This window comes from Aphelocoma coerulescens, chromosome 3 (genome assembly GCF_041296385.1).
Source record: "Aphelocoma coerulescens isolate FSJ_1873_10779 chromosome 3, UR_Acoe_1.0, whole genome shotgun sequence".
Taxonomy (NCBI): domain Eukaryota; kingdom Metazoa; phylum Chordata; class Aves; order Passeriformes; family Corvidae; genus Aphelocoma; species Aphelocoma coerulescens.
The window spans coordinates 118,315,093-118,343,073 of record NC_091016.1 but is presented as its reverse complement, the minus strand read 5'-3'; the positions used below and the strand labels follow the sequence as shown (position 1 = coordinate 118,343,073).

General features: G+C 43.4%; 1 protein-coding gene across 13 annotated transcripts in view; it reads right to left on the bottom strand.

Moving 5' to 3' along the window:
- The window catches only part of KLHL29 (kelch like family member 29), a 393,114-nt gene that overhangs the window by 30,066 nt on the left and 335,067 nt on the right, over nucleotides 1-27,981 (bottom strand). For all 13 annotated transcript variants that reach the window (XM_069011679.1, XM_069011680.1, XM_069011681.1 and 10 more), the window contains 5 exons: nucleotides 25,778-25,977; nucleotides 19,007-19,266; nucleotides 6,263-6,461; nucleotides 3,367-3,549; nucleotides 391-571 (listed from right to left, as the gene is read on the bottom strand). In XM_069011679.1, the coding sequence (XP_068867780.1) occupies nucleotides 391-571; nucleotides 3,367-3,549; nucleotides 6,263-6,461; nucleotides 19,007-19,266; nucleotides 25,778-25,977 (1,023 nt within the window). The remainder of the gene's footprint in view (nucleotides 1-390; nucleotides 572-3,366; nucleotides 3,550-6,262; nucleotides 6,462-19,006; nucleotides 19,267-25,777; nucleotides 25,978-27,981) is intronic.

Sequence of the window (27,981 nt, the reverse complement as noted above, 5' to 3'; positions counted from 1 at the left end):
CTTACTTTGCTGTTGCTTTTTTAGGATTTAAAAGAAAAAAAAAAGTACTATTGTGGTCTGTAAAGACTTTCATCAGTACTAAATTCAAAGGGAGTTTATTAATTCATTGTATAACCTGGAAAAATGTCCCAAGAAGCTTAATTCCTCTCTTCATTCCCCTGAGCAAACCGAGAAGCTGGCAACTTTCCTCTTTGGTTTTGAAACAATGCTTTCCACTGAAGCTTTTAAATGAAATCTAATCCTGCCCACTTTCCTACTTTCTTAGCTGTTATAAAAGCTTATTTTAACACATACAGTCCATTTGATGTGTCCTTTAAAAGGCAAACGGTCCTTTAACATAGCATGAAGGAAAAGCTCCAGCAAACAGCACGTGTTTTGGGTTTTTTTTACCTTTCCACATGGTCAACGTTGCCTGCCACACCGACCCCTCCAATGGTATAAATTTTCCCATCGTACACCAGACTGTTATGTCGACATCTTGGGACTGTCATGCGGGACACGAGGTTCCAGTTATCGAGCAAGGACATGTAACACCAGACATCAGCCAGCGTGACACCCGACTCCATTCCGCCTGGCACCCACGGGCGGGCGGGGGAGAGAAAAGGGGAGAGTTACGTGAGATCCTGGAATGGCAGCAGCTCTGCACACAGCAATCAAAGCCAGTTACAAAGTAAAAACTCTTCAAATGACATTTGACTAATTAAAATAAATCACCCTCAATAGTGAGCATCTGTTCCGATGATGCATATCTGTGTCACTTATTCATGCGCCCCAAAGGCTGGGGTTTTTTTAATAAGATGAAGATGACATGAAGAAATCAAGATGTCAGACTACGAGGGACACATACATAAGGGGATAGACCCTTCTCATTGTTCATAAATAACTTCCAGTCTATTAAATTACTGCAACACTCGCAAGAATGTGTCAGGAGGCTGAGTCTATCTTGGCTTGTGAGACACAGGCCAGCCTGAAATCTAAAATGCTTAATACAGTGATGGATTGAAGCAGCACAATAAAGCCAGTGCTTGCACTGTAGGCTGAATTTCTAATTCTCAGGGACAAATTTCTTATTTATTTTCATTTGCAGATAAAAGACAGAACCCGCTGTACCAGTCCTGTAAAACAGTTCAAGATGATCTTGTGAAATATTTATATTGGTCACTTTTTAACTTGTGCTTGAAGCTTCCAAGGTAGCTGCTTAGTGGGTGTCTTACTATCCTGTTTTGAATCACAAAGAGGTGAAATGATTTATTTGGGACCACACTAGGAGTCAGTGATCAAGCCAGGAAAATGAACTAGACACAGTTCCATGGTTTAATGAGAAAACCAGACTTCCTCCTCAGTTATTTTGCTCTCCAAACCTATGCTATGCAGTGCAGGGTCCAGTACTTGGACCTTGCAGAAGACCATTCTCACTTCTCTTGGTTCCCCTTCCCTTTTTCCTGTGTCTTCTACATTTGAGCAAAACAAAATATCAAGTGGCTCTTAGCTACATTTTCAGCTCTCCTTATTGCAGCCACCAAATACCATCCAATCACTTATCCAGATTCAAGGGGAAGAGCTGAAATGAGCTTTGAAATTAGGATTCCAAGCTTTTTTTACCAGGTATGGCACAGCCTAAAATGGCTGTACATATTGGAAAGCACCTCTGCTAAGAATAACTGAAAGCAAACATCTGACGAAAGCCTCCCCAGAAGACTTTTGCTCCAGCTGCTCTCAAGCATGGGCAAACAAGCATGGGGGAAAAAACCATCAAGAAATAATTTCCAATCAATTCTTAGGGTCTCTATGCAGTATTAATGGAATTTAACACCACAGGAAGCAATTTACTGCAGAAAATGTAGTGAGAGCGCTCGGCAAGGGAAAGGCAACAGCTGTAACCCCTTACTGGTACAGATGCCAGGTGCATCTGTGCTCCCAACTACATCCTTGGATCACACACATCCGCACCTCCCTGCCCAGCCTCCTCTTTTAATCATCCAGCCTCCACACAACTGCCATCAGAGCATCCTTGCATTGTCTGGTGGGAATTGCTTTTCCCCCTCCAGCCAAGCAGAGGTACCAACAGACTGCAAAAATCCAGATACTGCGATGCTCAGGGCATGGTGTCGACAGATACTTTGGGAGTTAAAGCTTTTTAAGGAGTGTGGTCTCAGTTTCATCAAAACTAAGAAGATTATAGGGCTAGTGACTACTGTCAAAAGAGAGGTTTCAACAAGTACAAAACATGAATGCTCCTGTAAGCAAATACTTTAAGTGTAGGTCACATATTCAGCAGTTCAGTCTGTCTGTCTCAAATTCCATAACCTACCATTTAGATTCAACTACAGCCAGTATTTTGAATTGTGTTTCTATGGCAGTGAAACCTCTTTGCATGCTTGATGGTTGTCAGACCTATTTTCTTCACATTGCAACTGCAAAATATTGTTGTTGACTGCTCTGAGAGAACGTTAACACTGCAGAGACGTGGAGAATGATAAAAGCAGGGAAATCCCTTTCTCCCAACATCCCTCCTGCTTTTTTTTTTTTTTTTTTTTTTTTTCTCCCCAGGAGCAGCTGGGTAAAACTCTGGCAGGTCCTGCTTTGTCTGGGCTGTCTGTATTGTAACTTTTTTCCCAGACCAGTAAATCTGGGGGGTGAATGGATTGAGAACAGCCCTGTAGAGGAGGAATGGGGAATACTGGTGGACAAAAAATAGGAAATGATCCAGCAGTGTGCACTTACAGCCCAGAAAGTCAACTGTATCCTGGGCTGCATCAAAAGCAGCATGAGCAGCAGGTCGAGGGAGGTTATTCTCCTCCTCTACTCTGCTCTCATGAGCTCCCACCTTGAGTACAGTGTTCAGCTCTGGGGTCCCCAGCACAAGGACATGGACCTGTTGAATTGAGTCCAGGGATGGGGTATGAAAATGGTCAGAGGGCTGGAGCACCCCTCCTATGCAGACAGGCTGAGAGATTTGGGGTTGTTCAGCCTGGAGAAGAGAAAGGTCTGGGAAGACCTTATCATGACCTTTCAACAATTAAAGGGGGCTTATAAAAAAGATGGAAGGGGCTTTTTATCAAGGACTGTAGTGACAGGATCAGATATAAGAGTTTTAAACTGAAACAAGGTAGATTTAGATTGGACATAAGAAAGAAATTTCTTACATTGAGGGTGGTGAGACACTGGCACAGGTTGCCCAGAGAAGCTGTGGATTCCCCCTCTCTGGAAGTGTCCAAGGCAAGGCTGGACGGGGCTTAGAGCAACCTGGGATCGTGGAAGGTGTCCCTGCCCATGGCAGGGAGGAGTTTGGCTTAGGTGACCTCTAAAGGTCCTTTCCAACCCAAACCCTTCTGTGGTTCTGTTTCTATGGAATCTGCTGCTTACCTGAGAGATAGATGTTGTCTCCAGCGCTGACCACGCTGAAAAACTCTCGATCATAGAAGGGCAGGCTGGCCAATGGGTACCACTTGTTGTTTTGAGGATTTAAGCAAGTGACTGCTGTTAAAGCACGTTGGTTCATGCCAATCATCTGGCGACCCCCAACTAAGACTATTACCTCAGCTACTCCTAGGATTCAAGCAAGAAAAAGAGTATTGTAAAAAAGTGGCATCTCTCAACCAGGCAGGAACCCATCCAAAAATACTCATCAGTCAGGGAAATTTTAATGTATCATATATAAATCTGTTTTAGAGTCTGCAATCAAACCATGAAGGGTGAGAAAAAACAGGAATGTGTGTGTAGGGGGAGCAGTGGGTGAGGAATGACACTATGAACACTCTTGGGAGAACTAGGGAGGGAGAATGCCATCTGGGCAAAACTTGGGGGCACAGAAATAAAAAGGCAGTTCCATGTAAAGATGTCCATTCATTTCAACAGTCTTTGAGTGAGACTTGCAGGTAGCAAATTTCTCTTCCATTGAAGAAAATGGGCATTTTGTCAAGGATTGTGATATCTTTGGAGCTTGGTCATTATCCAGGAAAAGCATGTTTGGACCATAATCTAAAGAAAGTCTTCTCACATTAAAAGCTAATGTCTGGAGAAAGTGAAGCTAGGGTTACGGATCTTCACCCCATTACTCTTTCTGCATGCACTCTATTAAAAATATATATATATTTTTTTATTTTATTTTATTTTATTTTATTTTATTTTATTTTATTTTATTTTATTTTATTTTTTTTTCCCCAGAGAAAGCAGATTTTGTAGACCTAGATAACATGTGCTCGTCATGGATCATGGTCTTGCTCTACCAGGTGCTAGAAAACGTGACAGAGATGGCCCTTGCCTTAATAGTTATTAACTGAGCTTTATCTGTGCTTGAACAGCTCCCCCAAGCCCATAACATGCAAGGTGTCCAGCAAGCCAAATTCTCTGTTCATGCAGCAAAATTTTTGCAGTCCACATCTCTGAGATTTTATTCCCACTTCCCAGCTGAGTCATATCTGACCTCTGTGTTACTCCAGACTCCTCTCCAGACTCATTCCCACAGAGATGGGTCACAGCATAACCCTGGGATGTTTCCTGGCTCCATCCAGCAGTCAAGTGCTGGGGATGGTTTGGACTTGGCATTTAGCTGAAGTGTTAAAAACCCTTCTGCAGCAATTGGAAGCCCCTGTGCAATGTTGTTGCCAGGAGAAGTAGGCTCAGGAGCAGGACCAGGAGCCCACAAGCTGGAAGGAATCACCATTTCAGGAGCTGTCTCCTGGCTGGAGCCATTGCTGTGATGTGTCACAGTTCCCAGCCCAGAGACAGCCCAGAGACAAGTGTGCACAGGTGCGGGGCAGGAGCGAGACTGCCAGCGAGAGGGATTAGGAGCAGCAGCAGAGAGAAATGCGTCTGCAGAGTAATGGATTATCGTCATTCCTCATTAGCATTTTCAAAAAATAAATTTGTGTCATTCAAGCAAGGTTACTCTCTTAAAAGTTATTAAGATAAAGTGCTGTACGGTTTTAAATAAATATTTCTCAGTAAGAAGAGATCATTATTTTTGCGCCATAGCAGAAAATCTAATCACCTGTGCAAGACATAACTTGATTATAATCAATGACCTCGAGAGGGCATGTGACACACAGCAGCGAGTCCACAAAGGGTGTTTAGAGATCCTTTGTGCCTCCATGAATGCTGTTGATATGCAAAATAACATGATTCTATATAATTAGACTCTGACCTAAAAAACTATAATCACCCTCCTTTACCCTGAGAGAATCACTTTTCCCTCATCAACAAGCTTCTGGAAATGGATCACATTACATCTACAATTTTATATACATAAAATAAGCACTTTTCAAAAATCCCTTCAAACATCACGCCAGTAGTCATCTTCAATGAAAGACTTTTTAGGGTAGATTGTTATTGAAAGTCCTCTACACTTCGTCCTTCTGAAAGGTGCCTTGATGAGGCAGTCTCCTGAAGCTGCAAATGCCGTGGTTTGATATGCCATCTCCGTGCCACATTAGCATCAGTGGCAGTGACAGAAAGTTTTGTCTGGCTTTCTGTTGTACTTATGGGAGGCAGAAGTACAGGCAGCATGTTAAAACAATTCACCTGCTTCATCAGACTCCTTTTTGGATGCTGTTTTCCTATATGGCATTTGCACTCTCTGTTCAGCGGATATTTAGGATATTTCTCACATCACCACAGTATGGGCTCGGCTGGCAAGGTGGGCACTTGGGGTTTTTACACGCATTTTTCCAAAAAGAAAAAATGGGTGTGAAACTTCTTAAAAAGACTCAGTTCTTCATAGCTGCTGGGTTTTTAAAACGGAATATGTTATGTGTGATCCATTTGTTCTGGAGGCATTAAACAGCCTGAGCTGGTACTCATTAGTATAAAAATACTACATTTACACCAGCCTCACCATATAAAAATATTATATTTACAAAGGGCTGTGGAAGTGAAGGTGTTTGATGAATATTAGACAGATCCTCCCAACAAGAGGCTCAGTGGCAAAGAATTAAATTATTCACCTATTTCTGCAGCTAGAGAAACTGAGGCAAAGAGGGTGAGTGACTCACTGAGGAATGTTACAGTCTGACAAAGATAGCCATTCCTAAAATTTAGGCTCTTTTAAAATCCCATTTCAGGAGCATGTATCAGAACACCCATGTCCACCCATGGGGAGAGGCTCCTAAATGCTTAAGGAAAGCAACAACAGAAAATTGAAATATCACCAGGTTCTGGGAAGGAGCCAAGAGAAGGAGCCAAGGTCTGTGCCCTATCCCAGGGCATGTCCAGGAAATGTGGAACCAGGGGGCTGATGTTGCTGAAGGACTTTTTGCTTTACCTGCAGAGAGCCTGGGCCGGGTCCTCGGTGTCTGCATCTCCTGGCGGGCGTGTGGCAGCATGTGATAACGTTTGGCTTCGTTCACCAGATCCCGGCAAGCCTCCGAAGACTTTATCAACTCCTCATTGTCAACAACATTCAGCAGATAGCTGGGATGGATGAAGGGGAGCCGCACCACTGCCAGCAGCTCCGCAGCATACTGTGAGGGGGGAGAAATAGTAACACATGCAGCCTTCAAGTCAGAGTTCAGCCACTTGGCATCTCCACCTCCTTCCCTGTAAACCATCCCCTGTCATCCAGCCTGGAAAGAGACTTGTCATGGATGCTGCATAAAAGCCCTACCTAGTGAATGGGTGGGACAGAGACAATGCAACTCTCGGAGCTCCCTAGCCCAGGCTGGGTTTGGTGCCAGAGACTGAAAAGAATCTTTAAAAGGTGGCAACTCCTGTTATACAGCACTGTATGGAGGAATTTTTGGAAATAAAAACTCATTCTGAAGTCAGGTTGAATGTAACACCTTGTGCAGTGGAGATATGGAGTAAGCATTTGAGTTATCTGAATAAACTTTGAAATGTGAGTGTGGTTGTTGTACTGTAGTAAAACCCCCAAACAAGTCTTTTCTGGCACTATAAATGTGAAACAAAAGTCAGTAAATAGGGTAGATTTCAACAGCTGTGGTAGAGCCTGAATGATGTCAACCAATTGCTAAATATCTTTCAATTAGTAGAGTTTATTTGTTGGTGAAGAAATCATGCAGCTCTAGCTTTTAGGGAAGTCTGACTCCAGAGGGAGCTATAGAAATACTGACTAAGTTTCATCTTCTAAAACAAATACATTAAACCACAGAGGGTAAAGGACACCTGAGCAAATGAAGCTGTCTGTCACCAAACAGAGCTTAAAGGAGAACAAAACCCCAAGATAGAAAACTGCAATCGAAAAAGCAGGAGTCCATCCCCAGATTATTCTTTTTATATGTGGTTGGGGATATCACAACAGTGCACGAGAATACAGTGAAAAGCAGAGCAATGGGAAAACACAGAACTCCAGAGGCAAGGCACACAAACAGGATGCAAACTAAGGGTGAGCAGCAAGAAAAGATAATCATCTGTTGCAATAAATATTCATACAACGGCAGCATCCAAAGATCCCAACTGGGATTGAGGCCAGGATGCAAATAAATATTCCTGAGGTCCGTGCTGGTCCCAAGAAACACTGGGCGCCAGCAGCATCTGCTGGCCTGCAGATGCCTCTGGTCTTCCAGAAGCTACTTGGCTCTTATTTTCTTTTTCAGCAGTGTGCCTGTCCCTGCAGTGCGTGAGAGCCAAGTCACAGCAGGAACAGGAGCAGGGATGGAAATGGAGCAGGGGCATAGTGAGATGGGAGTGCAGGATATGGCCTGAACTGGGTAATGGGCTAGCCAAGCAGGTGGAGGATGCAGCACCTGTGAGCACTTCCAGGGCTTCCCCGTTCCCCACCCAAACCAAAGAAGCAGGCTTAATTTAGAAGGAAAACAGAGGATGTTCCCTCCAAATTCACACTGCTCTCCTACCGGAGAGCCACATCAGCCTGCTGCAAGCTCTGTCAAAGCAAAAATGCAAAAACCTGTGGGGAGCTGAGCCCCACACATGCCTGCAAATCTGTAGCCCCAAGGAGCTGAAGGGTCTCAGGTTGACTCCCAGTCCCCTGCTTATCAGCCCTCCTCAGCACTGGAGCTGGCAATTCTAGGTACAGCCTGAAGAACTGAAGCCTGGCCACCCTGCAATTGTTTGGGGATAAAAAAGTTTTTTTGGTGATGGAAAAGGGATGCAAAAAGTGACAGTGCTTCTCTTCTGGGAAAAATCACCCCTGTGAGCAGTAAGTATTACCTCTAGCGTGGCACAGGGCCGAGTAGGGCTTCAGATCACTTCATTAACCTCAAAACATAAAAAAAGACACTCCTCCCTTGCTGAAATCCATTTTTGAGGTGCTTTCTAGGAGGCACAACGGCTGCTCCTTCCCTGGAGCCACAAACGTCAGGCACTTGGCTGCAGATATCTTAATGTCATTACCTTATAAGAGAGGAAGCAGTGGACATATGGCAGTGGGTGGCAAAGCTCTGACTTCAGGAAGTGCTTTTTTTAAGAAGGTTGGAGGCGTTTAACCTTACAAGGGAGCCAAGACGAAACGTGGCACTGGGACAGGGGAATAACGCGGAGAGAGGGTACACTGGGGATGAGCGAGACAATCCCACAGGGCAGGTTAATTCCCACTACAGGCTGCTCAGGAAGCAGTACAAGTCTCTGAAGGGCAGTTTAAATAAAGTTGGAAAATATATGGAGTGTACAGAGGAGCCAGCACCTTCCCTTGGTGTGGTAGGACAAGCCAGAGCTGCCCCTGACACTCCCAAGGCTGGTTTGGACTGGAAGCAGCCACCACACAAAGCAGTGCCAAACACCAGCACAAACAGGTGTGCCACTACATGGGGACATGGGGTTCCATGTCCCAAAGCTGCCTGTGAATTAGGACTGGCAGAACGGCTCCTTTCTGTCAGGAATGGGACAATTCCCACGGGCCCGGTGGAGTTACCGCCTCCATTTCCCCCACCTTTCCCTGAATAAATGGGGCAGCACTGCTCCCTGAGCACAGTGAGCTCTCCCTCTCGCTCACCCACCTTGCTTTAATTAGATAAGTGAGAAAATGTGATTCTCTTTCTCTCCTGGATTACCCCCCTCCTTTCTCTGCTCTTTTGTCTGAGCTCGTGGCTTATTTTGAAGGGGAATAATAATTAGAACATGTTGCTCCCTTTCATCAGCTTGAAAGTTGATGTCACATATCAAAACTGATGTCACTTTTCACTCTTATTCTTCCCTTCGCTCAAACAGCTACAGAAAGCTGTCTCTGTGTGTGTGTGTGTGTGTGTGTGCACGACCACACACAGTCACGACTCGGGCTTGGTGCTGAGAGCATTAAGGGTACATAGAATTGCAGTGTTTTTCACCAAGCGATTTGAGGAGTATGAACCATGGCAGCATCTCCACAAGACAGGAGAAGCTTTTATAAAGCAACCTCTTTTCTCACCAGCTCTTTTAAGCACTATAGTCAAGGGTGAATTTCATTTAGCCTCACTGATTCAAGAATATTCAAGTGATTTAGGCAATCAGCAGCCTTTTTCTTTTGGATTCTCCCTTATGAAGACTTCCCAGCTCTGTTAGCTATGATTGTACTAAATATCCTGTTACTATTATCCTTTTCATTTAAGACTGCAATAAGCACCACAAAGCATTTCAACCTCCTTACCATCTGTTATTTGCTCTCCATTCTCTCTTGTCTTTCCGTTGTGCCTTACACAGCTATGAAACATGTCCGGCACCCACTGATGTTACCAGTTATCACTAAAGCAGCAGAATACATGCACAGGGCACATTGCCAAACTCATCCACCTCGGGTGCCTGGAGCTGTGCTTTGTGCCTGTAACCCTGGGGATGTTTTCTTCTCCCTGCTTGGCTGCAGGCGCTGGCTGGACAAGTAGAAATATTTCTCAGGTCTTTGTTGGGAATCACTTATGACTACTCTACAGCCTGCATCACATGCCAGAGTGAAGGAGAGAATATTAATACCCCTTCTGGGCTTAAAATTAGGAATTACCAGCTCATAAACATGGGAGACCATGTCTCAGCTCCTTGAGAATGGACACCATTATGCAAAAATCAAAATATTTGTTGTTTAAAATGCTAGGAAGTTTCTGAACACCATCAGGACTGTTTTTTCAGGTGATGCAAACCGCAGCATAGCTCCTGTTGGATGAAGGGAGCTGCTCAGATTTTGCACCAGCAGAAGACCTCATCCATAAACTCCTTTCTGCATGGTATTGCTGCCAGATACCCTGTGATTCACCAGGGTGATTCTGCAGGAGGCCAGGGCACTGCTGCCACATGAGCAAAGTCTTTTTGGGCAGTCACTGGGGACTGTAGAGCAGAGATTTCTGAGAGATGCTATCTGCCCTGCTTCAAGGCACATATTTCAGTGATTTTTCACTGATTTCAGTGGCTGAACAGAAAGTAGGATCTTCCACCAGCCTGCAGTCACAAGTGTGTTTCATATAAAACAGGGAGTGAAAAATCTTAAGAGATCTTATCTTTCTCTAATTACCTAAACATTTCTGGGGAGAGATTCAGCTCTAGATTCAGACACCTAAATGGGCTCATACAAGCCAAATATTTACTTGTCAGCCAGACGTGTGTAAACTTATGTCATAATTAAGAGAGATTTAGTCAACACACTTAACAGTCCCCAGAGCAAGGTAGCTGAGAGGATGCATTGAGCACCAGGGGAAGCAGCGAATATCAATGTCCCCTTCTGGGCCACAGCTGTGAGCCATCAGCTCCTGAGAAATGGAGTGTGTTCCTCAGACCATGTCTCAGATCATGGCACACTAAGAAGTCTACAGCTACATGTCAATCCAAATTGGAGGGTGATTAATTCTACCCTCTGGTGGGAATTTTTGTGTCCATTTGTCCTCGGTGCTGTGCTGTGATCATGCTGTGAGGAAGCCTAAGTGTTACCATTGGGTCAGTGTTGACTCAGAGGAATATGTGATCAACATGACCAACTGTACCTTGAATTGACCCTCTCAGGCCTTTCCCTAATAATCTGTTCACACAAAAGTTACTCCCATCTCATTAGGCAGGCCAGTGCTTTAGCAAATGAGAGTACAAAAGCCTCTAATGCTTTCTTTATTCCTGACTGGTAGTTTGAGTGAGAACATTTACTTTGCTAAACTTTTTTATGACATTTCTTCTCCTACTGATTACATCAGTATTATGAATGCTTGCTTGCAAGTGGGCTTTGTTCTGGCATCTTCACAGTCCAAGTTACAAATCCCACTTCACTATCACATTAAAAATAATCTTTTTATTCTCAAATCTCTAATCCAGTAAAATCCTCACAAGTATTCTCCAAAAGGACTCTCATTGTACTCCTGCAAGGACTTGGGCCACGACAATATACAGTTAGGTTTTGAAGGAAGTATGTCTACTGCTACAGAGTCATATTTCCTGCTCCTTAAATGCTCCACTGGAAAGCTCTCAAGATTTTTAACATTTTTGAAGTAAAGCCCAAAGAGGTCAAAATAATGTTTCCCTTATGCCTTATAATTCATCTGTCTCTAGTTTACTGTTCTCCCTACAAAGGGCCCTTTGTACTTTCTGCCTAAAGAAACAGGCTTCAGCTAGAAATACAAATATAGAAGGTAGATTACCCACATTACGATAGGGTTTTGCTCCAATAAACTGCTGTTTCAGCCCTTTATGCACAATTACAATAGTTTTCAAAACATTATGAAGTAGGAATATATTTAATTCATCTGAGAGCCTTGAAGGAGATTTATGTTGTCTCATAGGAACCCTGGGTTCAGACCTGCCTCATGGTGTGCACTGTCCCAGTGACAGCAAGGACCTCCTTGGATGGAGGAAGCCATCGGGGCAGATGTGAAGCAGAACCAGTTCCCCACTGCATTAGACTCCTTTAAATGAGAACAGGACATGCTAATTAACAAACACCTGGCTGTGGCCAGGTAACAAACTGCCCAGTGACCTGTGCTGATGTTGATGACTGGAGATGTGGCGTGCTGGCCATGCATACTGGCATGCTGGAGAGGAGACATGAGTGGTCCCTCCTGATCACCATCTCCAGCCCAAACCAGGCTTACCCCACAGATTACCCAACCTGATATTCAAATTATTGCTGGCTCTGAGTCTCCAAATGCAAGCCCAACAGGGAACTGGCTGGTTTGGGGAAGCCAAAGCTGTTGGTGCACTGATTTGCCATTCTCAGAAATAAGCTTTTTTTTGGCTAGATTTTCCCAGTGCTGCCCTGCTACTTGGTAATGAGGAGACTTGCTTTGATATATCTAACCCCTGGGTATTACAAAGACACACTGTGTTTCCAGTAAACTCCTGTACATTCCTACACCCAAGGTCATATCCAAGCCCAACTAAGCTTTCTGCTGCACTTGGAGTACTTACTAATCACCCACATTGACTTCTTGGAATTGTAATGCTGCCTTCAGATTAAACCCAAAGGCTTGCTAGCATGTCAGCCGACAGCCTCCTAATATCATGAGATAAACATGTGGCAGAAAATCTGGTTTGCAGGCACTGTGTTCAGCTGGTGGCTCAGTGGCAGGATGCCACATGCATAAATCTCATGCCCAGCAAGAAGGAAAGAGCAGCCCCTCTGTCTTCCTGCAATCAGGTTTCAACGTGACATCTTTATGGCAGCACAGCTGACTAAACACTGTAATGTCACCAGTGAGCGGCTGTCCTGCTCTCCGAGCTGTTTGCAAAGCAGCTCTTGGGTTGGTATTTCCAGCAGGAATATGATGAAAGGCTTTTAAATGCACAGGATGATAAATCATTGATCCATCATACCTGGAATTTGCCTGATACTAAGGATTAAAAAAAGCCCCACTCCTACCATGCATTCTCTGGCTTGCTGACTAACCGCTATGAAATAACCCCTCAAAATTCCCCCACATGCTACCAGGGGTAAGTGGTGTTTCTTTTGCTTATGGGCACTCACCTATTCAAACATAGCAAACAGATGCACCCCAAAAGCACACTGCCAACAACAAAACAGCTGCAGCTTCTCAGGTGCTTCACAGAACCACTCATACCTCCACCCCTACAACACACAGGCATGTGAATCCATGTGCCGTAACTCTCCAAAAGGCTTCTTGACTATAATATAAAATAATTTTGTTTCTGGAGTTTGATCCTGAATTGTGGGGCCACATGCAGCACAAGGCAAGGGAGCACTTGTGAGGAGCTGCTTGTGGATGTGGGTCTTTGTAAGGCCGTTGCTTCAGCAACAGCAAAGAAAGATTTTGTAAAAAAACGAAAAATGTGTTGGAAAAGCCACAAATGAAGAGACTGAGCAGACTGAGAGACAAGGGAGCTCCTCAAACCAATTAAAACTTCAGAGAAATAATTCTGTAGATTTTCTGTCAAGGGTATCCCTTTAAAAAAATGTAAAAGTTTAGTAGAGAGGGAATTTCAGGAACTGCTAATGCCACCTGCATCCTCTTTTTTATTTAATGCAGTTTCTTCCTAAGGGCATGTTCCTGCACTGATTCCATTCCTGCTGCTGCCTTTTCTTCTCCCTCTGTAAGCCCGTATAGGAGCTGAGTGTCTGCAAAAGCTTCATTCAAATTGGAGCTCTTTGAGCAGCCCATCCCTGGGAAATCACAGGGGTTACCGCTCATCCCTTGCGTTTTTCACTTTCAGAGAAATTGAAGCTTCTTGTACTTTCATTATGGCATCTTTCTGCATTTGTCTGCTCTTCCCACAAATGGATTTCCAAGCACCAGGGTAGTGTGGGCTTTTCAAAGAAGCCTAATTGAACTGTTAGAGAGTGTTATAGAGCCTAATTCACTTAGGCTCCCTTGGAAGCATCCTTTTTCATATTTATTCCAACATTCTTTTCTGAAACTTAATGCCCTTGAGTATATTGATTGATCAATTAATTTCTTATTATGATGAACTAAGTAATTTGTACATGCTGGTATTGGGTATCAGCTTCTATCATTACCTCCTTGTCATCACAGAGCAGAGTTGGAATTGTCATTGTTACCTGTCAGATTCTCCATTTTCCTGAAGCAAACTGCTCTTCTGCATGGAGGCTCTTTAAAATGTGCCTGAGAAATAAGGGATCTTCCATCTGCTCTCTCACAGTCACCAACCCTTTCTCCTCTGTAGCATCTTGCCTTTGAACTGCCACTCTCTGTCACTGCCAAAATATAGCTCATGGGCATTTGTAGCTTTTATGACATAAATCCTCTTTGCCTTCTCTCCATCACTTTCCTTACCCTCACTGACAGATACAGGGCTTACAGGTGGGCTTTGTGCTTGCTTAGTGTTAGACTAATTTGCTGATTGTTAGACTAATTTGCCAAGTCTCAAATTCATCCCAGTGGTCCTTACTGCTGTTATTCCCATGCATCCTTCCAGGCAACTCCCCTCCTTGGGGCTTCAAACACTTGTAGACATTTATCCCTCTTTAGCTGTCATTAGGCCAAGTCATGCATATTCACATCTTTTAATCTTTTTTTTCTCACATCAGTTCCTTCAGTCTTTTAATCATTTGTGTTGCTCTTCTCTAAATTACCTCAAATTTGTCTACGCATCTCTGGTTCTCAGACACCATGAAGATGCTGTTTAGATAAATCTGCCTCTGAGGACACAAGTTCATAAAAAGCTTGTTAATGTCTTTATGGTGGAGACATTTGGTATTGCTGCTGGACACCACGATTTTAAAGGTTTGGAAAAAGGGCACATGATTATATCATTGCAGAGTGCAACAAAAGGCAGCTGTCATTCAGCTGAACCTTTTGTCCTTCATTCATCACTGCAGTATCTGCCTCTCTTCTAGCACTTCTCTGGGCAACTTGTTGAAATGCTTGCTCTCTCCTCATGTCTTGTCCCTCCTCAGGGTGAGATGGAATCTTCATACAACAGGGACTCTTGTTTTCCCAGGTTTTCTGTCATTAATAAATATGGTAGTAGGTTTTTTTTTATATCAGAGAAAACAGATACAGTTTTGGACTTGGAAGAGAAAGTGGGCACGTTTCCAATGAGCTTTGGTATGTCTATGCTTTGGGCAGGTAGCAAATTGCTACACATCCAGCAACTTGCCGTCCTTCCCATCCCATGTGGACACTGGCATGACTGCAGCTCTGAGCAGCTTTAGCAGTTATATCTGTGGACAGTACGGCTCGTTATCCACTGGATCTTCCCAACAGCCCTCATGGGAGGCATCCCTTCCCTCCAGCTTATAGTGTAAGAAATGGGGGCAAAAAGGTGAAACAACCTGCCCAAGGCCATGTAGAGAGCTGGGGGATGTGCTCAGGTGAAGACTGCATGGGGCCTGGCAGAAATCTTTCCTTGTTTGGGCAGCTCAGACTGCTGGTTTCAGACAGCAAAGCCTCCATTATACAATATATTTTTTTGCATGAGTTTGCTGGAGTTGTAATAAGCTTATCAAGGGGATAACTGTTAGGATAAACCCTACAATCTCGTCCATCAGTCATGAAGAGAAATAAATAGGAAAAAAAGAGTAGATTCATACTTCCCAGATGTGTCAGTCAGATGAAGGCTCTGCACTCAGTGACAGCAATCAGAAGGACTCCTAAAACCGGTGCTCTGTGTCCAGGGGCACAGGAAATTACCTACTAGTCCTGACCTCACCTCACAGGCTGCTTCTTCTGGTCAGACCAGTTTTAAACTGCACTACCAGCAGCACTAAAGCAGCTTCATAAACGTTACCCTATGAGCTGAGGCACTGCTCCAATGCACTAAGGGGATACAATTATTTACCAAATCCTGGTTTAACATGTCACTCTCTGAACTGCCTCTTTGTCTTATGCAGATGATCAGCAACCCTTAAAGCACGGCTGTTCTCTCATTGTAACAAGGCTGAGGTGCTGTCTTTTGTAATGCCACAGAGCACTTTTATGAGCACTGTTCATATGAGCACTATGTGCACAATTAAACATCAGCCAGAGTGCAGCTTTTCAACTTGCCTTCCAAGAAAATCCTGCTTCCTTCCCTGTCACTGCCCTCCAGCCTGGTGGGGAAAGAATTAACAAAAGCAGAAACAGTCAGACACCTGAAGAAAAGCTTTTAGAAAGGCAGAGAAAAGCAGGTAGACAGCAAACAACGCCCTTCCAGGGGAACAGGAGGATCTGTTGAAAATCTCCTTCCCAGAGGCTTTCAGCAGGGGATCGGGCAGGAGGGGAGGCAGTGATGGGTAAGTTGCTGTAAGAGCACGGCATGAGGCTGCAGTAGGGGAACACTAGGCGTGAGATTTACTGTCCCCAGGCACTGCAGAGTGACACAAAGCCATCACAGCACAAGGAGTTCTGGAGAGCTGCAGCTGCTCTGGGGGCAGAGGGTGCTGATTCAGAGAGAAACTCCTCTTTGGGGATGTCTCTGCTGAGAGAGCCCCTGCCAGGCTTTGCCAGCGAAGACGGACATGCAGGTGAGATGAAGAGCACAGACCTTTCCCTGTTTGTGCCAGACCTCCACCTTTGGGAGAATCACCAATGCAGGACTTGGAAGAAGCTATGAAAGAGGCATTTTAGTCACCTGCCATTGGAGCTATTGAAAATAAAAACATGACAGTAGAGCCTGAACTGTCAAGGTAAAGGGAGATGGGGAGACCATGAAGAAAGTGGGGGCTCTGGAAATTCATGCCCTGAAGGATTTAACTGCCAGCACTACCTCTGGGAGAGAGAAATAAAACCAGACCCGGTCACCTGAGGAGTGCAGTAGAGCTGGAGTGATGGGACTGCTGCAATTCATGGCATCCATCAACCCTCCCAAGAGACCCCAACAGTCCCGGTGTCCTCCACCCCAAAGAGTCTAAAGGCAGCTCACAGAACCTATCTCCAAACTCTGAATAAAATAAAAATATCCATGCACAGCTCCTGCAGGAAGGTTCATCCTGTGTTCAGTGTTGCCACAGCTGCCCAGGTCTCCAAAGCTCGGAGCAGCCAAAGCATCACACAGGAGCTTGGGCAGCTCTTGGCATGGTGGGCCGTGCTGCACACCATACACAAATTCTTACTCATCATCATCTTCATTAGAAATAAGATTATTTAGGTCTATCTTCCTTCCTATCCACCATGGAAGCTACTTGTTCCCAGGCTCTGAAAATGTAGACTCATTATGGTAAAGATGGTACTTTTCATTGCAAGTGTGAGCTCCTACTTTTAAAAAATAAGTACCTATTTAACTGAGAGCTTTATAATAGATCAAGCAGTGCACAGAGTACTAAGAAAAGTGAGAGCTACTATTTAAATAAACTAGCTTAGTGGTAGAATTGGGCAGGAAAATAGTTTCTTCTTGCTATCTTTAATAGTAACTTACTCAAAACCCTTAACTCTGGATAAACACAAATTAAAAATTAAAAGCTCCTGTAAAGTAATGCATGAAACCAAAGCACCGCAGAGAAATTTGGAGAAGCAAATAAAACTGCCATCATAAACTACAAAAGCACTGCAGAACCAGGACAGAGGGGAAGGAAATTTGGGAATAAAAAAACCCAGAAAAGCACCTCAACTGCAACACGGAAGGAAGAGAGGTGGGGATGGTGGTGGTGGCAGCAAGAAAGACCACCACTTAAAAAAAAAAATTCCCAACATTGCCTCAGCAGCATGCAGAAGGAAATATTTAAAATCACAGTTTTGAGACTGTCTGGTGAGTGACACCTTCTGCTGGCACCAGGCAAGCAGTCTCCTGGCACAGGGGTCCCGAACTCCAGCCCCTGGGAATAGTCCCCGAGGTGGTGCTAAGTTCAGAGTGGCACAGAGACATCAAATTTCAAGCACTCAGGGAAAGACTTAGTAAAACTGCGTTTTTCAAGGCCAGTGAGAGCCAAAAAGGGGTGCACTTCAGTAAATCCATGATACTGTGTGACTGTTTTAGGCAATAGTAACATTGGGCAATGCCAAGTGGCACTGCTGGCACATGGAGGAGGTGGTCAGAGCGCGGGGTGGTCCCCAGGCTTGTCCTGCTGAGCCACATCTCCTGGGCACACAGGGCAGGAGCAAGGCCTTGGGGGCTGCAGGCTCTGGCAGGGACCAGGGGCTCAACTGGTGGAGCAGCACAGGCAGCAAGGCTTGGCCTGGCATGCAGTACCCCACTCTCCTTAATGCCCTTATCCAGCAGCCTGGGGAGAGCAGGAATCCCTATTTCTCCCACTTTGGAGGCAAGGTGTGGATGTGCAGCTGCTCTGGATCATATCCAATGATGCATTTAACACCACACTGCATGTTTAGGTGCTTGAATTTACATTTCAGTCAAGAAGGTACGGACTGTCATGATGTGGGATGGCATCAGCAACGTCGCCAAGTGTCTCCCTGAGATCCAGTCTGGTCCATAAGCAACTGTCCACCTTAAAACAGCCCAAACTGTGACTGGTGGTCAACAGAAACAACTGGCCTCCAAAGGAGGGGACAGAGGAAAACAACTTTCCCCTTATGGGGTCTGTGCAGAGAACTGGCCTCCAAATGGAGAGATTTAGGGTTCAGACCACAGAGTTGACTCAAGGCAAGTAGCAGGTCTTTAGGTATCACCAGGGATGACTTCTGGTCCCAAGGACAATCAGCAGCCTCCAAACAGTCATTGCTTCCAGCTTATCTGGAGACAGTGCCAGGCAAAGTTACAGACTCAGTTTCTTTAGGCAAGAGTGGACTGCATGGCTCATATGGTTGAGGAAAGGCTAACTCGAATAAATATATAAAACCCAAGGCATTATCTAAGCAGCCAATAAAGATACAGAATCTTTATTTTATGAACTGGAGTTATATCATTCAGTATGTGGCATCAAAAGAAATACACATTTTCTGACAGATTTTTTATTTCCTGCTGTTACTAAAATGCATCCCCTTAAAGCAGCATCTCACACAACTGTAATTCTTCCCAATTTATCTCTGACGGAGCCTGCAGTCAACAACTGGAGACCCCAGCTTTGTACCGTGCATGTCACAAATGAGATTTTCATTCTAAATGATCAGATACAGGGATCAGACTTTGAAATTACATACATTTTGTGCATAGCCTGCATTCCCTTTGTCTTTTTTTAATCTGAACTGCCCATCGCATCTCCCACACACCCGTATGTTTAAAATTGCATGGAGATGGTTTCTATTCTAAAAGAGGCATTCATGGGAAGGGAGCAGAGTGAGGCTGCTGAGATTATTTTTACCTGAGCTCTGATTGCGGCGTCCTTCTTAATCCACTTTATCACTGTTTCATACACTAGCTCCTCTGCTTTGGTGTTCAGGCTGTCATTGGACATGTAGGAAATGAAGTCATCTTTTGAGATATTAAGGATCTCTTCTTGGTTTGCCACCTCTGGGAAAATTTGCAGGGCATAAGCTTTGGCCATGTTGTATAGTTCAGTGCACTGCATGGCTTCAGCCATGGCTAATATTCCTAAGCAGTTGCTAGCAGTCAGCTGTTTTTCTAAAAAGGGAAAAGACCAAACAAAAAAAGGCAATTGAGAATTATTAAAAGCAAGATTCACATTTGTTCTGAGATCATGAGAAAAGTAAGTGTCACAGACAAACCTCCAACCCTAATTAATTTCAGGGAGTTAACTAGAAGCAGCACCCTGGGTTAATTTGGAATTGGGGTTTGAAGTACAAAAAATCAAAGTCTGCCTAACAAGTGAGTTGGGGATGGAGAGAGAAATGCACTTTCTGAGTCTGCTTTTTGTGTAAGCCTCCACAAAACACTGGGGAAACCTACTGACATAACAGTATCTGGGGCTTCCCAAGGGATGGGAACCCAGCCAAGAGACTGCCGCTGTTCCTACCGCCTACAATGTTGCTTTAAGGAACAGCAAGGATGTAAACGCCAGTGCAGACACTTACGAGTAAATGCAAACAGCACTAAGGACATTTCTGAGAATGCTGCAGTCATTTTATGATAATTTTTGCCCTGTTCAGCTACTAAGCTACTTCAAGAAAAAAAAAAGAAAAAATAAAGAAAAAAATCCTCCTCCCTCTTATTTTTTCAAAGGAACTTTGTTGCTGCTGAATGTGATGACATCCCTTATGCAAAACACAGATTATACTAACGCCTTCTGTTAAACGTTGTGTAGTGGGTTTCAAAGAAAATCATGCACAGAGGAGACAGCATTATCTCCTTCCCAGCAAACAGAAGCAGCAGCACAGTGTGTAGCTGTGTGTTAGAAGTGTGCTGCACCATACATTTGGCTGTACTTTTTTCCTTTCCAGCTATTTTGAAGAAAAGCCCACCAATTTTAGACATTTATAAGAGGAACTCTCAGATTCTTCGCAGCTTTTGTTAAACAAGCTACTACTAATAAGAAGAATATATTCTTTTAACATATAGGACTAAAAAAAAATAATAATGAGAGAGAGACTGCAATAGATCACAAAGGCATCAGTACCAGTGGCAGGCTCCTGTGTTGTCAGAGAAGTCTATCACATTTGGCACTACGACAGAGCACTGGACAGGAATTTGCAATAGCCCCATATCTCTTCAAACAAAACCCTCATCAGATTGCTTCTGCTGGAAATGCTCAGGGATTCTTCCCTACACCCAGCTTGTGCCTTCATCAGATTGAAAACTTGAACACAACCTATATGTGGCTTTTAATAAAATGGGATTATGAACCACCCTGTTCTTTTTTTTTTTCAAACCTGACATGAGATTAGGAGTTCTGTGGGTTTGTTTTGCTTTCTTCCTCTCCCAACTCTTCTTATTTTCTTTTACAGATTCAACAGTCGCAAAACTAGGTTATCTCATTTTGCATCAGTTGATTGTACTGACTCCAAGGAGCCCATTTCCTCAAGCTGACTGCAGCAGAGACACTGTTTGCTGTCAGTAGATTTTGTCACTCATAGACTGCCCACAGAGAGGTTGTAAACTGATAGCTGTGAAGCCCAAAACTACCAAATTTTTTTCTTAAAAAAAAAACCCAAAAACAAAAACTAAAAAAAAAAAAACACCACAAGAAACCCCCAAAAGGCCAAAAACCTCTTCCAGGTTCCTTGCTTCTGTCTGCTGGCACAGTTTCATGGTGTACATACAGCTGGGAATAAAATAATCATCTAACAGAGCCCAAAACTCTCATCATCTCTTGGCAAACTCTCAAGTCAAAGTCTAAGCTGCCACTGTTCCACCTTATCCTCACAGGGTTAATAATGAAGCGAATAATCAATTTTGACTCATTAAGCAGCATATGATGGTGAAAACTTTCAAGAGTCTTTCCCTTCAGAGGACTGGGTTTGCCTCTATCAGGAGACATCCCCATACCCTTTCCAGCTGAGCCTGTGGTGTGGGGCAGAAAAAACACTGCTCACAACTGATTTCTTCAGGTCTGGCCAGGTTTCTCTACCTCTAACAACACTGCTAGACTGATGCAGCCTGGTACACTGGTCCAAGCAGGTCCATGTTGGGCCTTGGAGCTTTACTCCCTTCTCTTCCCTGAGAAACCCCTCCATGGCAAATTCCAATGATGTTCCTGTCTGGTTCAGGAATTATTGTGAGGCCCTGTGGAGAGGGGTCCCAGGGAGATGTGGGATGTGGGACTAGGAAATGTGCAGTAGGCTGGTGACACACTTCTCTGCACTTCACTTCTATGTGATGAGCATCAGAGCAAGGTGGCACAGCAACATCTGTTAAGATGAGGACTGGCATGTGAACTAGAGGGATTCATTGCAGGTGAGCAAGACAGACCTTGGGACAACAGCTATAGGAGATATGGAAGATCTTTATCCTATGAACCCACCTCATTCCTCCATTTTTCATCTCTGACTCAAAATTTGGGGGCAAGACATATGTCTCTTGGCTCCAGCTGTCTGTGGTGCAACTCTGCATTCACATTAATATCCCTGCACACCCACAAACAAACAATTCCAAGTAGCAATCTGGTAATCTGGATTAATCTGGTAATATTTTGGATGACGACTTCAGGATGAGCAGAACCCTGCCGTACCAATCAATGCCTGTTACTCCTCACTGACTCTAAAGGGAGCCTACATAACTACTTAGACATAGACTTCTGCTATATAACATAGCTCATCCCAAATGACTGCAGTCCAGGGGTACTTCTCAATGCTGGCATGAAAAACACAGCTAAGGACCAATTCTGCTCCATCTGCTCCTGAGCTGAGTTCCTTTGGACACTGGCATGTTTACAGTAATTGTTGTTTTGCCACAGTGACACTGGGCTTGTAAACAACACATTTTTGTGAAGTTTCACCTTGTCTCCATTCAGAACACAAGTGCTGACTGCTAAGCTATTCCCAATGCTCAAGGACAGTTTTTAACAGACTCATGAGTGGACTTCAAGGATATCAGATGTCATCTTGTAGGTTCTCACTGGTTTGAGACAGTGCTGGATAGCATATTTGTGGCTATGTGTGTTACAATAATGCAGATCAGCAGCTGGTACTTTCCACTGTGTTAGATGTGACTTTGGAGCAGGATCCTGTGTAGCATCATCAGGAGACAATCAGCCAGGCAGACTGCTCCAACTGAACTTCTGGGAGAGGGGAGACTTGAGATAAAGCCAGAGATAAATGGTATGCAGGAAGGATTACTCAGTGAGATTGTGGTAACAGTATGGTGGAAGCTCAGTGGTGGTTGTACATCCCCTCTGTGTGCATTATGCACTGTATTTTCACTTAGAGATGCTTTCTAGATGATGAATTGGATGTCACCAAAAATAGCACAAAACGTCTACTTCCTTGTGGTACTCTGTGTACATTCTGATGAGAAACTTACTCCTCAGGTATTCCTACTAGTGTCAAAATGCATGTGAAGATGGGAGATAGGTTGAAGACTTTTGGATACATTAATTGTCTAATGAACTGTCCAAAAGATTTCCCTTCCCCTGTGAGAGTCTTCTTCCTTTCTCTTCTCTCCAGGTATAGTTTAAGTTTATACATAGTTTATATGAAGTTTATATATTATAGTTTCTCCAGTGCTGGGCAGTGCAGTTCTCCAGCTGGCTCAAAATGCTCCACCTTGGATGAAAAAAAGAATTGCCCATAATACTTTCTCTTGAATTCATAAGGACCATAAAGGCCTCTTCTTTCCTCAGGTGCCTACTCATGCAGGTCTTATCACTGGTCCATTGTTCAGTTTTTCTCACTGCTGCCTCTAATACTCTTTCCAAATTGATTTTGTGCTCTTTGCTCAGGAGACTAAGAAAATTCAGAGCTCCTGCTCTTTCCTATTCTGTTCCATGAAACTACCAGGTTCCACCAACTTCTTTAGGCTTAAGGATGAATACTTTTACTTTATCAGCAGCAGGCTGAGTACAAGCTCAGAATATTTTCCTCCTATGATGGGTGTCCGTGCACCATGGGCTGAAACCATGACACTGGTGGTGTGTGAAACCCAATTCAAGCCATGACTGCGATGATAGCGTAAAACAAATATGGAAAAAAAGAAGAAAAAAAGGCTCAAGTCTTCAGCCATGTGGGTGGAGGAAATACCTATGGTATCCTGACCAGTTTGCAAACATTTGCCCAGTTATCATATGGTGCCTGCATGAACCTGTCACCATTGTTGCATCAGTCAGCACAAAACTGTTGTCATTTCTCATGGTCTAGACAAAAGCCGAGGAGACAGCATGTGGGGAAGAGAGAGGACATGGCTATAATTATCCCAGGAAAGCTGGTTAAGAAGTCTCCCATTGAAATGAAACTACTTTCCTGACACATTTTGCTACATCTTTTCACCAGAAAGTACAAGAAAATTTGGGGTGCCTCTGCCCAAGGCTGCTGAGAGGACCAGGATAGGGACACAAAAGCTGTTCGGACATCAACCAGACAGGACCCTCCTGGATCTTCCTGGCTGAAAAAGGATGACCTGAACTTCATCTGAGATTGTGCTGTGCTATGCTGAACAGACTTAATAATTTGGGGCTTTTACTTTGAACTTCCCTTCTCTCCCTATTTAGATGTGGCCACTGATGGCAAAGATTCACTGTTTATACTGGTGAATCCTCCAGAAACCCTGCAGGAAAAAAAAACCCTGATTTTTACCATATTTTTGCTTTGAGTAGAGCAGAGGTAGCTGAGGTGAAAAATAAAAACACAGCCACAGAGAAGATAAAATGCTTTTCCCTAAACTTTTCAGATGGCAAATGCTCTGCTGTCTCTGTAGCGTAATCGAGTCACAGTTATAAATAAAAAGAAGCAATTACACTCTGTGAATTCTCCAAATGAGAATACAAAGTTCCAGTGACTCTCCATATATCACTGAACTTATAACCAACTCTACTATTTCATATCATAACACGGTTCACTGAATTAAAATATTAACTATCAGAAAAGAGAACTCTCACACTGATACAATGAAATAAGTGTATTTTGGTTTTGTGGCTGAATCTTCAGTGATAGCACAACTTAAACACATCCTGTGTTTCTGGAAAGGCTGCAAGTTCTAATCACTGTAAAAAGGTGGTGAAAGGAAGCTGGGAGCAAGCAATGCCAGAGCCAAAGCCTCATTCACATTGCACAGTCCACATGGTAGGATTGCAAAGCATAAATTTCACATCACCAGTACCCACCCATTTGAGAACAGACTTTGAAATAAGGGGCATATAAAAAGTTGGAAAGAATACAATGCCAGAGATTCTTTACTGATGCCTGCATTGTACCAGCCTAGTCACACCACTCATCTTGCCAGCAGGCTGGCTTAGCACTGAAAATTAACACAGCAGTAAACTGGACTCATATGAGGGTTTTTTGTTGTTCTTGTTTTTTGAGTGCAACATTTTGCAAACTCCCATCTTCCATGTTCTGCAATAGTAGATGTCAATTTTAAATGAGAACTTCCCAGGAAGAACAGCTCATCTGGGCTTCAGAGGAAATGATGTCTCCCTCACCAAGCTGGGAGTTGAGGAAGCCCAAGCAGAAATCAGATGTCAAAAAAAGGTTATCTGGTACTTATACCTGGGAAGTAACTCATATAATATCAAGATCAATTTTTTTTTTTTTAAATAAATTTGTGTTAATAATTTTAAAATTATTACTGTCTCATAAACTGATATTACAGCTATCACAGTGAAGGAGTGGCTTGTGGTACAGACAGGAATTTGAACCAGTGTGTTTCAGCTGAGCTCCAGTTCTGGCTCCTCTTCTGCATTGCCTGGTCTGTCTGGTTCCAGTTCAGGCCAGTAAAGCTTAGCTGAGCTGGAAATCTTGGACTGTTTTGAAATACTCCTTGCTGGAAAGCAGAGGGAAAGTGAAAGGAGCAGGATGATACGGTGCTCCTGGCAAGAAGAATGGAGTTCTCATAGCCACGAGAGGATGGACCGAGGCACTGATGAAGATGTTGCTCTGTAGACCCTCACTGAGACAAATGCTCCCTGTGCACACAGGGCACAGCAACCTTTCCTTCCACCCACCTTTGTGATGACATCAGGCCATAGCTCTGTATGCAATAACAAGCCCCATGAACATTCAACCTGGAACACTGGACATGTAAAGGACTTTCTCACAAATGCAAGAAAATTGCAGATATTGCAATGCAATTTAATTTTTTTGCAGATTTGCAGGAGTTCTTCATCCATTGGAGCCCACCTCCAAACTGTGTTTGGTGTTTGACCAAGCTGGCTGGTGTAGAACCCCAAATACGCTGTCACAGTTATAAGCAACCTGTGTGTTACAGCCTGGTATCTATGCAGGTATCATTCTCTGGGAAACAAAATGTCATCAAGATTGCAAGTATGGAACAAGATTCAACAAAATAGGTTATCCAAGATACGAAAGCTGTTGCCACTCAAGCAACAGGCTACACTTCTCTAGACCATTTTCCACTGGCCATTATGTCAGCATTTGAAACTCAAATCACGAATCAAATTAATGATGCTTTACTTTATTTTACTCTGTTTCATCTTGGGTTTTTTCCTTGTCTTTTAAGAATTGTTCAAAGGTTTACAAACATTAACACAAGATCTTAAAGCCTCACTAGATGCAGTGATTCTTACCTAGAAATGAAACGCAGACTTTACAGAAAGTATGAAACTGGAACTTGCTGGCAGCTTCCAGTAGGGTTTTTGCATTGGCTGAATCTATTATCAAAGAACCTGTATAAACAAACTCCAGGAGTAACTCCAGGACATCCGCAGTGAGGTTGGACATGGCCAGTTCCAGCTTCTCCCCGCTTCTGCTGCTGTCTCGTGGTGACCTGGTAACAGCAGACAATTAAATTATGGACATTACACCATCCCCATTTTATTGGCTTTTATTGATTAGTGAGGGCTAGAAAATCGCTTTGCACCTCATTACATTTCTCCATTATTTTTGTTTACGGAACTGAAGAATATGAATTTAAAATAACTGAACTTAAAAACTTTAACTGGATCTGAAAGAGAAGAGTCTTAAAGCAAGTCTTACAAAAAATCTGTTTATTGCTACTTTGCATTTTCATGCAAAAACAGTTGCAAAAGAAAAGGAAAGGAAAAGAAAGGAAAAAAAAGAAAAAGGAAAATGAGTGATCCAACATTAATGAAAATGAGGAATGGGCTTAGCTTTCAAAGGGAAACAATACATTTTAACATCTTGGTTAACATGTCATCTTCTGTGAATAATATAACTGTGAAGGAAAAACCACTCTCCAATTTCAAGAGAAAAGGTCATCCACTTTTTCAAGAATCCAGCACTGGAATAATTTTAGATGTCATGTGCACTTAAGGATACATTTAAAGACCTTTTCATTAAAAAATAGTAATAAAAAAATACAAATTTCTATTTAGCCTGAACTTCTCAGTATGTTATATTAAATTATAGATATGATCAATTCGATATCTGTGGTATACAGATGGCCATATATAATATAATATAATATATGCTTATTCTAAAAATCTATTGTTCCCTTTTAGGCACTAAAAAAAGGAAGCCCTTCATGGCAATTGCTTTGAAAACTGAATACAAGACAAGCTAGACAGACAAAATGGTTAGAGCAAAGAAGGGAGAGGGGGGAAAACAACAACCAGCTCTGCCACAGGAAGCCAGCAGCCATCCTCTAGGAGTTTCATGACTGTGGCCTACGGTTTTTCCTGCATGAAGTGCTGAACAATTTGGGGATCAAAGTATCTCCTGCATTTGAAGTGTGCATTAGTGCTTGTGAAATTATTGGACAAAAAGAAAGTAATACTGAATTAAAGTAAGGGCCCAGTTCTTAATGCATGGCTGATGTGTCTGCAACACTAAAGACAGGTTACACCTGAAAGACAAAAGTGATGATAAATTTGGTAACATCAAGGAGGGGAGGGGAAATCTGTTGGAGTAAGAAAATAAACTCTTTTAACGGTTAGGACCATCCAGCACCTTCTCAAAGAAACACGAGCTTTGTGTCTGCCACTGGACAGTCAACGTCTGCTCGCTCCAATTCTGCTCGAGTACTTGCAAAAGCCATCACATGAGTGACACAAAACTGGCACACGATGCAGCGTGACAGATAAGGACTGGCCAAAGCATCACTATTCACAGGCAACACCAGCTTGAAGCGTGAGTGAAAGCTACCATGAGCACTACCAACCTCTTGGGTTCACACAGCTGCCTACAAAGGCGATGATCAGACCTCTACTACCATCACAGAAGAAAAATAAAACAACATACGAGGTTCAGTTTTCTTCCCACACAACACCCCAACCACATGTCCCAACAACACCTGAAGTTATTTGGAAAAATGCTTAAAATTTGCAGTGGATGCTTTGTCACTGGTCTTCCATTGACCAGCCCCGGTCAAGTCAAGGGCACAGCTTTAATTCATACGAATCTCTGCAGGATCAAGGCTTTAAAGAGGTTTCATCTTCAATGGAGGATCAGCTAGCAGTCCCTAATTTCACAGTCTTCTCTAAGGTAGTGAACAATGGTTACTCCCATTCACAGGAGGAAACTGAGGCACAAGGAGACAAAATCATTTGCCTATCATCACAGAGAGTCAGGAGCAAACCAAGGAATTAAACCCCATTTTAAAAATTCTGAATATTGAACTGTCCCTTTGCATAGCAACACAGGTGTGTTAGACCCTATTCCACATGCAGATGCTAAGAACACACACTGATCATGACACTTGTTGTACACCTACAAGCACAGAGGTGTATGCTACCCTGAATCCTTATGCTTTATCACACCACAGTATTCTTTCTGAACTCTTGCACGTGGATTCAATTCTGCATCCGAGGCA